Below are 16430 nucleotides of genomic sequence, written 5' to 3'. Positions count from 1 at the left end.
CACATTCATCAGAATGATGCCAATTGTGAGATTAGTGAACCAGTAAACACGTCATTGTGAGTGCTTTATGTATCCGAATTATTGTGTATTACATATTTACAACTTTATTTCTTTTAATTAGTCGTTAGTTAAAATACCTAGTTTGTTTAAATCATCTTATCAATGTTTGTTACGTACATGGTGAAGTGATGCTCAAGTCCCAAAAGCGAAACCTTACTTCATTAGTAAAAAAGTGTTTTGAATTTTATTTTGGGTGTAAAGTCGAGAACCAAATAAGGGCCTGGGCCCCACATATCTGTTATCATGTTCTAGGCCTCTTACTGCATGGAAAAATGGCACACGCCGCATGCCATTTGCTATACCTATGATTTGGAGGGAACCCAAAGATCACTCTTCTGATTGTTACTTCTGCTTAACAAACATTAAAGGGATTACGTCAAAATCAAAACATACAGTGGTGTACCCTAACTTGCAATCTGCAATGAGACCAGTTCCACACTGCGAAGAACTGCCCACACCAAAGCCTCCAGAACATGTGACAATAGATGAAGAGGGCTCAGAGTCTGATGGAAGTAAGGAAGAAAAACGAAACAGATTCTGGTGATACAACATTTGAACAAAGCAGTTCATCTAAACCTCATTTACTGACTCAAGAAAATCTTAACTACCTCACACGAGATTTAAAGTTATCTAAAAAACAGTGTCAAATGCTTGCTTCCCATCTAAAAAGGGGGGAATCTTCTTCAAAAGAATACAAAGAAACGTACTTATCGTAATCATCATTCAGAATTTAAAGACTATTTTTCTGAAGAAAATGGCTTAGTGTTTTGTAATGACATTTCTTCTCTTATGGAGACACTTTGTAATGAACATAACCGAACAGAATAGTGCTGTTCATCGATTCCTCTAAAGTTAGTTTAAAAGCTGTGCTTCTTCATAATGGCAATAAATTCCTATCAGTACCTGTGGCTCACTCTGCTACTATGAAAGAAACATATGAAAATTTTTAATTTATATTGGAAAGGCTTCAATATGCAGTGTACGAATATGCACTTATTCAATATGCACTTATTATGCTTCAATATGCACTTATTCTTGGTCTGCAGCTTGGTTACATAAAGTACTGTTGTTTTTTGTGTGAATGGAATAGTAGGGACATTATAAACCATTTTATTAGAAAAGAATGGCCAAAATGTGAATCACTCAATTCTGAACAAAAAAATGTGAAACATGACCCATTGTGTAATCCTAAAAATGTGTATCTACCTCTGTTACATATCAAACTAGGATTAATGAAGAATTTCGTCAAGGCCATGGACAATAGTCCTGGTTTCATGTACTTAAAACAGAAGTTTCCTAAAATTAGTGATGCAAAAATTAAAGAAGGAAAATTTCTGGGTCCACAAATACGATCACTAATACATGATGAAAAGTTAGAGGAACTATTGAATCCACCGAAGAAAGCAGCTTGGCAAGCATTAAAAAATGTTACTCAGAGTTTTTTGGGAAATTACTGTGACATTGTCAACGATCTTATAACATCTTATAAAAATGTGGGTTGTAATATGTCCTTCAAAGTATGCTTCCTGCACTCACACCTAGATTTCTTCCCAGAAAATGTTGGTGCAGTGAGTGATGAGTGCAGAGCACACTTTCATCAGGATATTTCAACTATGGAAAAGAGGTAACGAGGCAAATGGAAACCTGATATGCTAGCCTATTATTGTTGGACCTTATAGAGGGATGCTCCATAGGAAAAATATAGCAGAAATCGTCATTTCTTACTTAGGTGAGTCAAATGTTTGAATATCGTGTAGTTAAAAATGCAGAAAGTATTAAAATGTTTGAAACTATAAATGCTTGTCTTTCGGAAACCTTGTGTGATGGGGAAAAACTGATATCATATTTGAATTCAGGGGGGAAAATACTATCAGAATCACATATTTTTCTTCCTGAGACTAAAAAATATTCTTTTTTGTTCATTAGCTTTATACAAAATGAGACTCAAAAGTATAGTCCACATCAATTATAATAACCAATGAGGTGTAAGTACTAGTTTCCTTATTATAATGTCAAATTGGACATAAGTAAATGTCCAATTTATGTCGCAATTTCACTTCATGTTGAAGTGAACCAAGGTCTGTGCAAAAAATCTTATTGCCACTCCTAAATCTGTTCATGCTGTACTCAATAATGAGATTTTACTGTTTTTATACATTAGAATTGCATCAGAGTAAAAAAATAGTTAAGAAGGCAGAAAGTAGTAAAGTGTTTGAAATTATAAATGCCTGTCTCTCGTAAACCTTGTGTGATGTGAAAAAATCAATCTCATATTTGAACTCAGGAGAAAAACTATCAGAATCATATATTTTTCTGACTCACATTTATTTCATTGATAATACTGGGAAAAAAAATTATTTTTTGTTCCCCAGTGTTATCAATGATGGCCAACCATCACTGCTAAAAAGATCCTGAATCATGAATTCTACAAATTTCATAAAATTCTGTTATGTTAAAAACAAAAATGTGTATCACAAAACTATAGTAAAAAATAATATGTGTTAATTTGTTGTTTAAGAAACACAAATGAGAAAAATAAACTGAAATATTTTATGACAGGAAAATTCTAAAATCACAATGTTTTACGTGTTTAATATTATTACAAATACATCAGAAAACTTCACGTCCTTTTGAAACTCTTTGGAGGAACTGGAGAAAAAGCTAAGCCAAAATCGGCAGAATATAAAAATTCATAATACAGATTCCTTCATGAGATAAGGATAAACTGATAAAAATTGCAATTCCTTTCAAAACTGTTATAAGCTCTTTTTAAGTACATTCATTAAAACCTTTTAAAATTTAAGTTTATATACATATACTTATTTACAAATAAATATTTCAATGAATAACCACTTCTGCTGAATGGAAGTAGTTTACATAATATACTGTTACTTGACAGAAAATAGTGCATTAATTTATTACACTATTTCTCCCAGTTTTTCTTACATGTGTAAACATGTAAAGTATCTGAAATAGAGATAACACAAGGTTGTCAGCTTTCTCTGAGAGTAATGATATACATTACACAGTCAGTACCAGTGATGAACAGAATGAAGGTAGCACTTGCACAGCTGGATATTACAAGCATTTAAAATTAACATGCTTAACACTACTCTGCTAAGAAAGGCAATAAATAGGTAACTGTTGCCCTTTTTTTGTATAAAGGATAGCAAAAAAATTTCTTTACTAGTTTTTAAGAATCCCAAATCATATTTTTCTCTACATGACAAGCAATTTATAAAATCTTATTTATTAAAGTGTTTATTTTAATGACTACAAATAGAAACAGACTTCAAAAACAAACATTTACTTTTTTTCTTCATTAGAAAGATTATTCTTGCAGGCCATTATAACAAACATATCATCAACTCCTATACCCATAAGGAGAAATGGCAATGAAGTGTGAACAGGACCATATGATATTCCCAGTGCCGAACATATTCCACAAGCTGATATAAATGCCAAACCAACACATGCCAGTCCTCCACTAGCTGGAATAATCTGTCATATAAAAAGGATCTCATTATGCAAAATTGTTACTTGAAAATTACTATAGAATAGTTTATCTTATACACTTCAATGGAAGAGCAAAACTACTAAAATACAAAAATATATACATATGATATAGATATGAATAGTGTGTTCAGTTACATTGAATATGATCCTAACAGTACATTAGGAATTATAAAATCTGCTTTAAATAATGACAGTCACATTTTACATTATTGTAGGTCAGATTCTTTTTTCAGCATTTTTTCAACATCTAAATTTTCAGATCTGTCTAGAAAACTCATAACATATTACACCCAGCTTTCTCCTGACCTAAAAATAACGCAAATATTAAGATATCTCATATGAATATTCAGTGTCTTTCAGACAAAACTGAAGAAGCTTAAATTTTTCATCATAAACCTTGGACATTGCATGCAGAGCAATTTTTAGAACACTGTTTGACTAATAGAAATGCTATCTTAAAACTAAGGAATTTTAAGCTGACTGAATTTTTTTATAGAACTGCAGAGAAGAATTTATTCAAAAGTTATCTGTAATGCAAATTGTATAAGTTAAAACATAATTACAACAATACACATAAAGCCATTTGAGGCATAATTAAAAATGAAAGTAGAATTTCCAATACAAACAATAAAGCACTAAAAATACAAAAAACTCAACTTCTGTTCTTTTCTATACTAGTAGCAAAGGAATCTAATTAATTCATTTCTGATATTAACAACATTAATACTGATCCTTTTTAAACTAGACACTTCAGCCAGACAATTTTGTAGATGATTCAATTTTTTTCCTGGTTGACAACCAAGAAGTTAAAATTTGTATTTTAAATATTAAAAGCGAACATTCAGCAGATTTTGATGGAACTCCCTATATTTTAAAAGAAGCTGTAGATGCTATTATTGCCAATTTTAAAAATTTAATTGAAAAATGTTTCATTAATGCAGTATTATTTGTTTTATGGCCTCCAGTGTTATTTTTCTCCATAAGAAAGGTTTTGTATTTGGTTTATAAAATTATAGACCAATTTTATCAGTAGTTTCTAGTTTATTTGAAAAAATTATCCAAAGTAGACTTTAACATTTTTTTTTTAAAAACATAATACCAATCTTCAGTATAATTTTAGGGAAAATTTTCCCTGACACATACACACATTTATATATATATTTATGAAAATATAAAAATCCCTTTTTCTATTTTTTAGTAGTCTCAGTAAAGCTTTTAATTGTCATATTTTTTATTAATAAAAAAGTTAGTAATTATGGAAGCAGAGAAGTAACTTAAAACTATTTAATCATACCTTACAGACTGCAATTTTAATCTTGAAATTTAATTTAATCTTTTGTTAATAGAGCCCAAAAAATGTAGATGCATGTGCCAATATACCTATTTTTGAAATATAGTTATCAAATATGTTTAAAGAAGGGATCCTCCAGAGATTTGTTTTCAGACTCCTGCTCTTCTTATATATATATGTTAATGATCTTCCTCAAAATGTAAAACCATTTATTGTTATTCTCTAAGCAGATCATACAACTTTATCTATATTAAAAGATAATTACTTCACAGGATAAGAATATCCTGCATTAGTAGTGGAAAAAATCATTCACTGGATGGACTATAACTGTATAACTTTAAATGTGGATAACACACCAATGCAAACCACCAATTCAATAGATTACTGACCTTTAAAATGTGCCTTACAGGTAGATACCACTGTTATTTGTGTGGCTAAAAATCCCATTATTTTTTTGCCAGTTTTTTGCCCACACTAACTTTTTGGGTGTCTTTTTAGATGACACATTTCACTTTTTTGGGATGTCCAAATTGATTTCATTCGTAAAATAACTGAACCATACAGCTTCATTTTGTAGCATCTTATTCAATCACAAAGTTTGGAATCATTGTTAAATATTTAATATGACTATGTATACTCATGTTAAAATACAATATGACGGTACTTAAAAAATCAAAAAAGTATTCGAGATACAAAAATGGGCTATCAGATCTTTGTTTGGAGCCAATATGAATCACATAGGCTGATTTTTAATAAATTAAAAACTATGCCATTTGCATGCGACCAATTTATAACTGCACAATATTTGCTAAAAAAAGGTGTTATTTATTACCAAAAAAAAAAGTAATAATATTAAAATAATATTTACTGTTATCATACCAGACAAAACACATCATACATTATATATATATATTTTGTGCATTACACATCATAATAATGTTGAATTTTTAAGTACTAGCTACTAATTAGTTAAAGCTTAATTTCCTGCATACTCATTTAATGCATAGTTAAACACAAACTCAAATATTTAGCTAATAATAGTTGTATCATTATTATTTCATATGTTTATTTTTATGTATTAATAAATATTTTAATCTTATCTCTTCTTTATCTGTAATTTTCTATTTCATAATTTTACTCTGATCAAGGTTTTATCACCTCATCCTCGAGCATTCCAGGTAAATCCTGGAACAGTTCCTATTCGTTAAATATGGAAAACCAAGTAAACTTCCTGATATGATATAAATATACATATATATTTAATTTTATCATATATTTGTATATGTATATTATGTTATGATCTAAATAAAGAATTTATGATTCCTGTTCATACAAAAAAGAGGAGAACTTGATGATGGAAATACAAATATAATCCAACGTAAAATTATGAAGAGAAATATAGAACTATCAAAAATTGTAAAAATCAAATAGGATCAAAAAAATTATTAAAAAAAATAATTTTACATTTTCGAAGAAATAAAGAAAGTTGAAAAATAATTCACATTTTATTAAAATAAATGTTAAAAAATTAAGAGCTCAACATGAAAAAACCCAGCAATTACTATTAACAGAAATTTAGTGAAATCTTTTAGAAAAAAATTCTGTACAATTAAAGCTATTGGCAATAACTATAAGAACTAACCAATGTACAATATTCTATGTGTCCTTTAGGAACCTAGAGCAATAAACAAAAACTCAACAACATATCTAACAATAATTTTATTACCCACAAGAAACAAGTGATCAAATGCTGGATCTAATGAAACTGAGCAATATAGCACAGACTGGTATAGCCACTATGAAGATTTGTATGAACTGACATGAAATAGTTAATACCATGCAGTACTGATAAATGAAATAACAAGTTTTTAATTGTTTTGTGATACTGGGATATCACTGTTGGCCTCCTGACATAAAATTAAAAAATTCAATTGAAAACTATATAGAAAAAATACTTGCTTTTATATGAAGCCAGCTACATTTTGATAATACAAACAACACATATAAAAACATTAAAAACACTCCCATCATCACTTTATCGATATCTTGAAACATAATATCATTGCTAATATCACCAAAACTGAAACAAAAATACATCAAAGTTAAATAAAAAAAACATTTTTTTTGACAATTATGATTGTTATATTTTCCCAACTAAAGAACTGAAGTATAATAATAATATTTTGTAGACATACAGAAAATTAAAAGATTTAACTGAAAATCTAATGTATAAAATCAACTTCATACATTCAATATTGATCTATAATCATAACTTGCAGTACTGTAGTTCATACATAAAACAGGGAAGCATAAGTTGTAAATCAGAACTATCAACCATAATCATTATTAAAATTAAATTTAAATATGATATTTTAATGGAATTTTTCCCTCCAATTGAAATTATCTTAAGGATGACCACTCTTTTAAAATGTTCATGACCACATTGTGCTAAAACCACAGGCCAGGTCTGTTATAGCTGACTGATGTCCAAACTGTTTTATTCTCCTTTCCTGCCAGACTACTAGTCTGTTTGAGAGATATTTTGTGAGATAGAATAAAATAAAATAAATAAATATATATATAAAATATACTCTCCATAACTGTCCTTTCAATGAACATAAATACACTATAATCCTCTACTCACCTGGACTGGACAGGAGTGGACGTAATTTAAATCAATAAAAGTCCATATGATTCAGAATTGTTTTATAAATGACTGAGACCTCAATGAGGTGTGATATACAAAATCCAGAAACTTATTTTGTATTGAATGTACATATTTACTAAATCATACTGATTTATAACTGTTCCTTCCTATTAACACATCTTCACTGAAGAATAAACTTAAATGAACCTTTGCACATCCATACCGTGGTTTATAAATGATAAAAATACCAGACATGGAAGTTGGGCTACAAAGTGTTGTTTAATAGCTTAAAGTACATAATAAGTTATAAAACACCTGTATATGGTCTTATATCATGTGAAAACTATACTACCTCCCACAACTTAGCTTACCTCTAGAGTTGTGTGAATAGAATAAGGTAAATAGCAGCATTAAAATCTAACCATTACTATTATACTTAAAAGACATGAAATCAAAAAATAAAGTATAGTAATTCTGCTTGCTACGTCTTTTCAAGTGAGTTTGTCTTTTTCTTAGGTAATGGCAGCAGTCTATAATGAATATCAATATTTTCAGCCATATTAAACACCTAGTTCATATTTGGCAGCTGAGTAATTAGGATGTAATTTCTTACAAGTGACAATTTACTTTATTTGGAAATAACAGAAAAAAGTATTTGCATTAAAAATGAAGATTTGCAATAAAGTGAAGATGTTAGAGAAGAATTTTGGCAAGGATGTTATATCGACATCAAGAGTTTGTGAGTGGTAATTTAAACGGTTTCAAGAAGCCCCTGAAAATATTGAAGACAACAAAAGTATCTGATGTCCTATAACATCTATGACAGGTGAAAATATTGAGAAAATAAAGGGAATTGTGACCAATAACTGTTGAATCACTATTAGAGAAGTTGTTGAGGAGGTGGGAATATCTTACGGTTTCTGTGAAACAACTCTGACTGATATTTTGGGTATGAAATGAGTAGTAGCAAAATTTATTCCAAAACTGTTGAATTTTTAACAAAAGCAATATTTCAGAACATTTGTTAGTTGACATCTGAGATGACTTAGAATTACTCAAAAATTACATAAAAGGTGATGAAACATGAGTGTATGGTTATGATATTGAAACAAAGGTCCAATTATCCCGTGTAAGCTTTCTGAAGATCCAAGGTCAATAAAAGCACACTGTTTGATCAAATGTTAAGGTTCTCCTTACTGGGCTTTGATTACAATGGCATTACCCATAACAAATCCTTACCACAAGCTTGTAGAATCAACAAACTCAGTAGGCAACAAACAGTATTAAGTGTCTTGAGTTACTACATTGTTAACTGTCTTTAATACTTCATAGTATTAACTGTCAACAAACAGTATTAATGGCAATTTTACACTATTTACATGAAGAAATCTGAAGAAAATGCCACAAGTGTGTGCAAAAAATTGTTTATTATGTACCATGATAACATTCCAGCTCACAATTCATTAAAAATTTAAGATTATTTAGCAAAAAATAACATCATACTCATGCCACAGCCTCTGGGTTCTCTACACATAGTAGTCTGACTTTATTGTTCTTACTGATTAAGAGAACATTAAAGAATAATGATTTGTGACACTGATCAAATAAAGAAAAGATCGCTAAATGAACTTAAGGTTATACCAAAAAATGCTTTCCACAAATGTTTTGAGGATCGAAAGAAATTCTGGCATAAGTGTAAGTATGTGTGCACATGTATATAGGTGTGTGTGTATGTGTGGTATCTATGGGTGACTACTTTGAAAGGGATGATATCAATATAGAAGAATAAGTAAATCCTTTTTGATAAAAATTAAAATTCTTATTTTTTTATCCCACCTCATAAAATACAGTTTATGAATCTATCCTGGATTAAAAATATGTGGTGCACAACAATGGTAGATTCAGTAGTAATAAAAGGGGATATGTCCCAAAATACCCAACAAAGCATGACTTTTTTTAATATATTAATTATAATCATAAAAAATTTGAATTGATTACAGAAATTTAAATGCACCAGTAATAGAATTTGAGTATCAGACTGCAGCTTCTTCAGATACTTCCAAAAACAGAGTTTTCTTGATTCATCCCTTTAGATAATTTAATAATCATATATCAGTTACAAAGGTAAATAAATGCAAATATTTTATAACAATATGTACCTTCTACCTGCTTCATAATATAGTTTAACTCCAAACATTTTACGGGTACTTAATTCTTCCATTGTATTTAAAAAACTTTTTTCCCATGTCATTCCTTGTACTGTAGCCTAAAAACAATAAAATTAACAACAAATTATTAAAAAAAACAAATAAATAAATTATTTTTTAAGATCGATTAAAAATTTTACTGGTAAATGCCGCTTGATTGTCAGCAGGCTAATAATCTAGTCTATTAATTATGTGGCAGAAAGAAAGAAATATAAAGAAAAAAAGGAATTTTTTTATAGAATTTTAAACAAAAGACTAAAATGACAATGAAAGAAATTTCAAACTGAGAAGTTGGATTTCATAAAATCCGACCCTTACAGAATAAAAAAATAGGATTTTCAATCAGTATCAGTGTCTTTGATTCTACTTTTGAAATTTAGTTGCTCTGAGTTTTACATAAAACTAATTAAGGGATATAATTTAACAATCTTTTTCAGACACATTATGCCAGTTAGGTTAAATTACAAACATTTTGCTGCTTGTAACATTTTCAAAAATTACTGCATATAATAGTTTCTCAGCATACTGCTACTATTAGGTACTACACAACAATTCTAGTATTAATTGTCTTTAACTGAGATTCTATATTTCAAGTCAACAAATAGTGCAATTATTATTTTAGGTTATAATGGATGTTTTATTTTTTACAGGTAACTTAGTAGGTAGAAGTTATTTATGATGTACCCCAGATCAATTTTTTTCCTATTTTCAGATTTCTTTTAGTAATAAGTTTGGGTCTTTGAATGTCATGCGATTCTTCCACCAGTTAAACCTTTACTTCAGTAAATTTAAGGTTTTTCATAATATCTATTGTAAAATATCCAGTAAAAATATCAAACCATTATTATTTTTATTCACACTTTTTAAAAATTTATAGAAAAAATTTATTAGTTATACAATTAACAATTTGAACGTCTTCTTTTGTGCCTTCTTTTTCTGTTATACGTTGGTAGTCATTCTGGCAATTAGAGCTTTGTTAAATGTGGCTCTAAACAACTCTAAAGATGTACAACACAACCACTCCCAAATTTCTTAAATATAACATTCTTCTCTTCCTTGTACTTTTTTTTACAATTAAAGTTTCTCAAATTATTATTGTAAACATATTATGTTTTTCCCTGCTAAAACTAGCCCAGTAGTTGAATTTATGGAATAGTTGATAATTAATTCATAATATATACGGAAAATATTCATGAAATTACTCTGAACACAGTGGCGTTCCACTACGCTTAAAAACAGGAAAATCCACGATTGCATGAACAAACTTTTAACAGGAGAACAACTGGCTGATATACAATTACTGAGATGCCTCCAAGCCTCATAAATTATTAAACTGATGATATTTTTTTTTTGTGAGATGCGACCAGTGACTCCAAGAAGAAGATGTTTTTGTGAGGTGTAGTCCAAGAAGCCACAAATGACTGAGCAAGTGAGAGCTTACACTGAGGATTCATTAGAGGATTTGGACAGTGATAAAGGTCTATATCTCACAGTATGTAAAAGCGTTTCAGCTAAACTTGAATGATGCATTTATGAAGATTGAAAACACTTTGAACATAAAATAAATAATACAAAATCACAATAAATAAGATTAATATATTATTTTAAATTCAAGCATCAAGTTATTTTCATGCCATTCTGCATATAAAAGTGTAGATAGTAAACAAAGTTTATTTACGGTGCAGGCTATAAAACAAGCTGTGATTTACACACTTTTTTTTGTATTACCACAGTTTTTATCAGCCTGAAACTGGATGCTTAGGTATTTTAGTTTTTATGATGTTGGGTGTTTTCAATCAATAACGAGTCACCATTACTTAAATGGCCTGAATTTGTAATTGTGCTAACAGTGATCTTTAAATTCTTAGACCAACATCCCAACAACTGATAATTTTCACTCAGTGATGTAAAATAATTTTATGTAATTTTTTTTTAACTGAACAGTCAAATTGTCAAAAATTCTGAAAACTCATAAAATTCAAATAAACTACCCTTAAATAATATAGCTTTTTATTCCTGAAAGGAGTAGACTGTATTACTGTTCTGTATTATCAATCAGGTGTAAGTTTGAGCATGATGTTTTTATCATTTCTGGTAAAGAACGTTTATAAATCCATATAGAATATAACACTGCTGGTAAAAATGACTTTTAAGATAAAAACAAGAATCATCTCAACTTAAAAGATTACATGAACTTTTTAAATATAATTTCAACATTATACAACTGTGATAATTTTGAATCACAAATATCAATTTCTTCTTACCCAATCATTAGTTCCACCATTATTTCCAACTTCATCCATATTAACAGCAGAAAAATTAACATGGACCATCCACAATGATAAGAGAGCTTTACCTTTTACAATAGAACCTGATTCATCTCTTTCTGCACCTCCAATTAAACTTTTATACTCCATTGGAAGGCCATAAACTGGACTAAAAAATTCAAAGAAAATATTATGATAAATACAGAACTGACTTCTGAATGGTTTCATAAATAATTATCTATCTATAAGACAACAAAAACTAAATAAATAAGAAAAACTGTTACCTATGACAGGATAATCTTTTACTAATGATTAAAAACCAGTTTCATAAATCAGTTCCTGAGGATCACCAAAGTTGACAATGTTGTGTTTAATTTCACTACATGCTGTTAATATTTATTAGTGGCTAATAACAAACCAGTTGATGCCAGTAAAAAAAATATATTTAAAAAAAAAGAAAGTGTTTTGATAAATGGATTTAACTGCAAAAAAATCTTACAAAGATATTTTACAGTTTTGCTAGATATATCATTTCCCCATGCACTAGCAAGCATAACATTACAAGAAAGTTTTAACATACTAACCTTACTGATACAAACTTTTTTATTTTTTTAGTTTCTGTAATAACTGAAAAACATTCAGATTCTAATCAGATTCTTAACTCTGGTAAAGAGGAATTATATTTTTTATGTAAATTAATAACAAGTTTTAGCGATTTTACTACTTTACAATCTGGTAATCTTTGTGCAATTTGAGGTCATCTCTTTCAAATTAGTTCATTTTTCTCACACAGTCAGTCTTATCAACTTCTATTGGCCTTAAAATTAATAATATTTTTATTTTTCTAACCACAGTTTACATGGTACATAATAATCAAAATATCAAACCCATACTGAAATTAATTTAAAATAAATTTAACAATTTTCCTTTTTTAATTTTACTGTATTTTGCGTTTAATCTTTTGAAGGGTTTTTGATAATCAGTAATGTCATAATAAAATTTTGCTTTTATTCCCAATCTTCAATACAAAGTTTTTTATACTGACATTTTCACCGATTAAAAATTTCTAACTTCTACCACTTTAATTATAGTTTTTACTATCAATAAATAACAAAATCATAAACCCTAAGTAATATTACTTATAGAAATATAACAAAATAAATGAATATTTTAAGTAAAAAGACTTGTTCAAATAACTGCTAGGTTCTGGATAATAAATTCCCATAGTTTTATGATGATTATTTGAAGAAAAGATTAAGGATTGGAGAAAGCCTAATGCCGGTGTAGCATAACAGGTATCTTACACGAACATAAACTTACATTCAGAAATTTTGAGAAATCTAAAATAATAACACAGTAAAACCTGATTAAAAACCCATTAAAAAGTGATGTAACCAATAATAATATCTTCAGTCACACACTGAAAGTACACTTTTCAATACAACACTCATATTTCAGATTGAAATTCTTAAAACTCATTAATACAGGAATGTCATTAGGAAATAGTAATTAAAATACAGCATTAAATAATGGTTTTCAAACAAATTAAATTTTATAAAGCACTTTTCACATACTAAGTTGTTTTAAATCATTCCAATAATAGACAAGTAACCAGACATGCTACACAACATTTATTAAACATTTCTAATCGTTTAATTATCCTAACTGATGACGAAAATATTAGAAGTTTTTTTAATTACATTAAAAAAAGATTAATGAAGAATTTTAAAATTCAACGTACTTTGTAATTATATTAAAAAACCGGTAAATAAAATTTTCATAATAAGCATTTTTTTTTTTTTTTTTTTTTTTTTTTTTATTAATCATAGCCATTTTATTGCTTTTAATATCATCTAACACATATAATAGTATAGTATAATAGTAGTCACATAATAGCATATATATACCTTCAAAACTGACAAATAGAGAAAAATAAATTTGTTAGATGTTGACATAGAAATTAGTAAAAGTAATAAAATTATAGCATCTGTATAAAGGAAACCAACAACTAACAAAATAATTATTAACAGAAGTTCGAATCATCCTTGCGCACACAAACTTAATACATTTACAAACATGTTAAGTAAAGCAATACATTACACACATAGTAATAAAGAAAAACTAGATTTAGAAAAAGATATTATAAAATCTATTGCAGTAAAAAATGGATATAACACAACATTAACTGATAATATTTATAAAAAATAGAAATTAAAATCTAAAAATGAAACAACATTGATACCCATAAATAATAAAAGTGTTGATGAAAATATTTATATAAAATATTCCTAGACTAACATTATTAACATTATTGAACATTTACAATGATAAAAAGTATAAAATAGTTTATAGACCATACAATCATACAATAAAACATTTAAAAATGCATAATGATAATGATCCTAATAATTTGTGTGGTATCTATAAAATAACATGCAATGATTATAAAAAAAATTTATATTGGGAAAACCAGTAGATCATTTAGGGCAAGGTTTGCAGAATATTTTAGATATAAAAGCAACAAGTTAGAGTTCTCCAACCCTGCAGACCATTTAATAATCAATAAACATTTCATCATCGATTCAGGTACAAATTTAAATACAATAGAAATTGTAAAAGGGTGTGATAATAATAAAAAATTTAATATTTTGGAAAAATATTATACATACAAGTATAGACAAGATTTTAATTTGATTAATGTACAAACAGAATTTGATAATTATTTTATCTAAACCGCCTTAGATAGCAGCACATTTATACAATTTAAATAAATTCAAATAACTTTAGTATAGTACTGTATGGGTGGCTAGCCACATAATAAAAAAACTTTTAATTTTATATTTTTTTAATATTTATAACTACATATTTTAATTTGTTACAATTTTAATGGTTTGAATTTAATGTGTGATTTGGAAGAAAAAGTTTAACTGAAGATGAGGGAAAACCTCGAAAGCACTATTAGAAAAAATAATAAGCTTAAGGTAAGAAGCATTATCCAATTCTGCACTCTTGGTGGTAAACGGTTTTTATACTTTTGTCTTTGATATATACTATTATATAAAGAGAAGTGTTTTTGTTTGTTTGGGATAAATAAAAAACTACTTGATCAATTGCAAACAAATTTTTATCCATGTTTCTTGGCATAACTGAAAAGGATTTTAGATATATTTCATTTCGAAAAATCTTGAAAAATATAGTAATGGAGATTTGCTGGTTAAAGAACAAACCTTAATGAATTGAATTAATGAACTGTGAGTTTCCATTACTGTGTGAGCTGGGTTTGAACTGAATGATTCCCATCAAATGAATGAATAATATTACAAAACTAACAGAATTAAATTTATGTTAAATAAAATATTAAATTAAAAAAATTTCTGTTCAATAGTGGGTTTCCAATTGGGACTGCATGTGTGGCTAGAGTGGTGAGGTATGCGAGTACCTCGTGCAAGACTGGACCAATCATCACCATCAACTGTAACAAATGGAGTGCCCCTGAGCTGCTGTTTAGGGAGGTGCAATGGGGTGCTCATATAATATATCTGCAAACAATCATCCAATTTTCAAAATTCAAACAGTATTTGTTAAGTTGAAGGCTAACTTTTGCATGCATCACATACACTCTAACAGAGTGATCTAACAGATCACGGTTATTAAAAAAATGTGTATATATATAAAGTTTGTCTGTTTGTTTGTTATCACATCATGCGAGAATGAACTGTCCGATTACTTTCAAATTTGCAGGATACATTCATGTTACCCCAAGAAAGGTTTTAAGCATCAACCAAGACCCTAGCTCCCTTGCAGGTTAAGAAATTAAAAATATACATTATTTCTTCACCACCAAAGGAGGATGAAGTTGTGAATTAAAGTTATTCAATAAGGAAAAAATAGATTAAATCCTTTTACTTAGTTATATTTTTGCCACCATGGCAAAGAAATAAGTTATGAATTTTTCAACAAAGATGTGTGTACTTTAGTTACTGTAGTTACTATTATTCTATCTTTTGTAATTTAGTTCCTTTTTTATGTTTCTACAATGCCTGAATACTATAATTATTATTTATTAGTGTTATTCTCAGAAACATGAGGATAACATACAGTATGGGGGTCCAGAGCACCGTTTCCCCTGGCAAATTGGGAATGGTGTGTGAAGTGAGCTCTGCAGCCATGGGATAGGCCTCATGTCCCTGGGAGGCCCTGAGTTGGCTCTGGGATTCACCTGGGCTGACCTGAATCCCAAGGGTCCAAGTTCTAGCTAGACAGGCCAGCTAGTATATATATGTATGTGTGTGTGTGTATATATATATATATATATATATATATATATGTTTGTGTGTGTGTGTGTGTGTGTGTGTGTGAATAGAAATATATATTATTTAATATTCATTGCAAAAACAAGTTTCAGAATACCACATTATATTTTCAAAGCAAATCTTTTCTAG

General features: G+C 28.6%; 1 protein-coding gene across 1 annotated transcript in view; it reads right to left on the bottom strand.

Annotated features, from left to right (window-relative positions):
* LOC142323511 (patched domain-containing protein 3-like) overlaps window positions 1-16430 on the bottom strand; it is a 111827-nt gene that overhangs the window by 22526 nt on the left and 72871 nt on the right. The window contains exons 5-8 of the mRNA XM_075363256.1: window positions 11986-12157; window positions 9674-9780; window positions 6827-6947; window positions 3371-3561 (exon numbers count right to left, since the gene is read on the bottom strand). Coding sequence (XP_075219371.1) covers window positions 3371-3561; window positions 6827-6947; window positions 9674-9780; window positions 11986-12157 — 591 coding nt within the window. The remainder of the gene's footprint in view (window positions 1-3370; window positions 3562-6826; window positions 6948-9673; window positions 9781-11985; window positions 12158-16430) is intronic.

Source organism: Lycorma delicatula, chromosome 4 (genome assembly GCF_047948215.1).
Source record: "Lycorma delicatula isolate Av1 chromosome 4, ASM4794821v1, whole genome shotgun sequence".
In the NCBI taxonomy this organism is placed as follows: domain Eukaryota; kingdom Metazoa; phylum Arthropoda; class Insecta; order Hemiptera; family Fulgoridae; genus Lycorma; species Lycorma delicatula.
The sequence above is the reverse complement of the archived record's forward strand: the minus strand, read 5'-3'. Positions and strand labels throughout refer to the sequence as shown.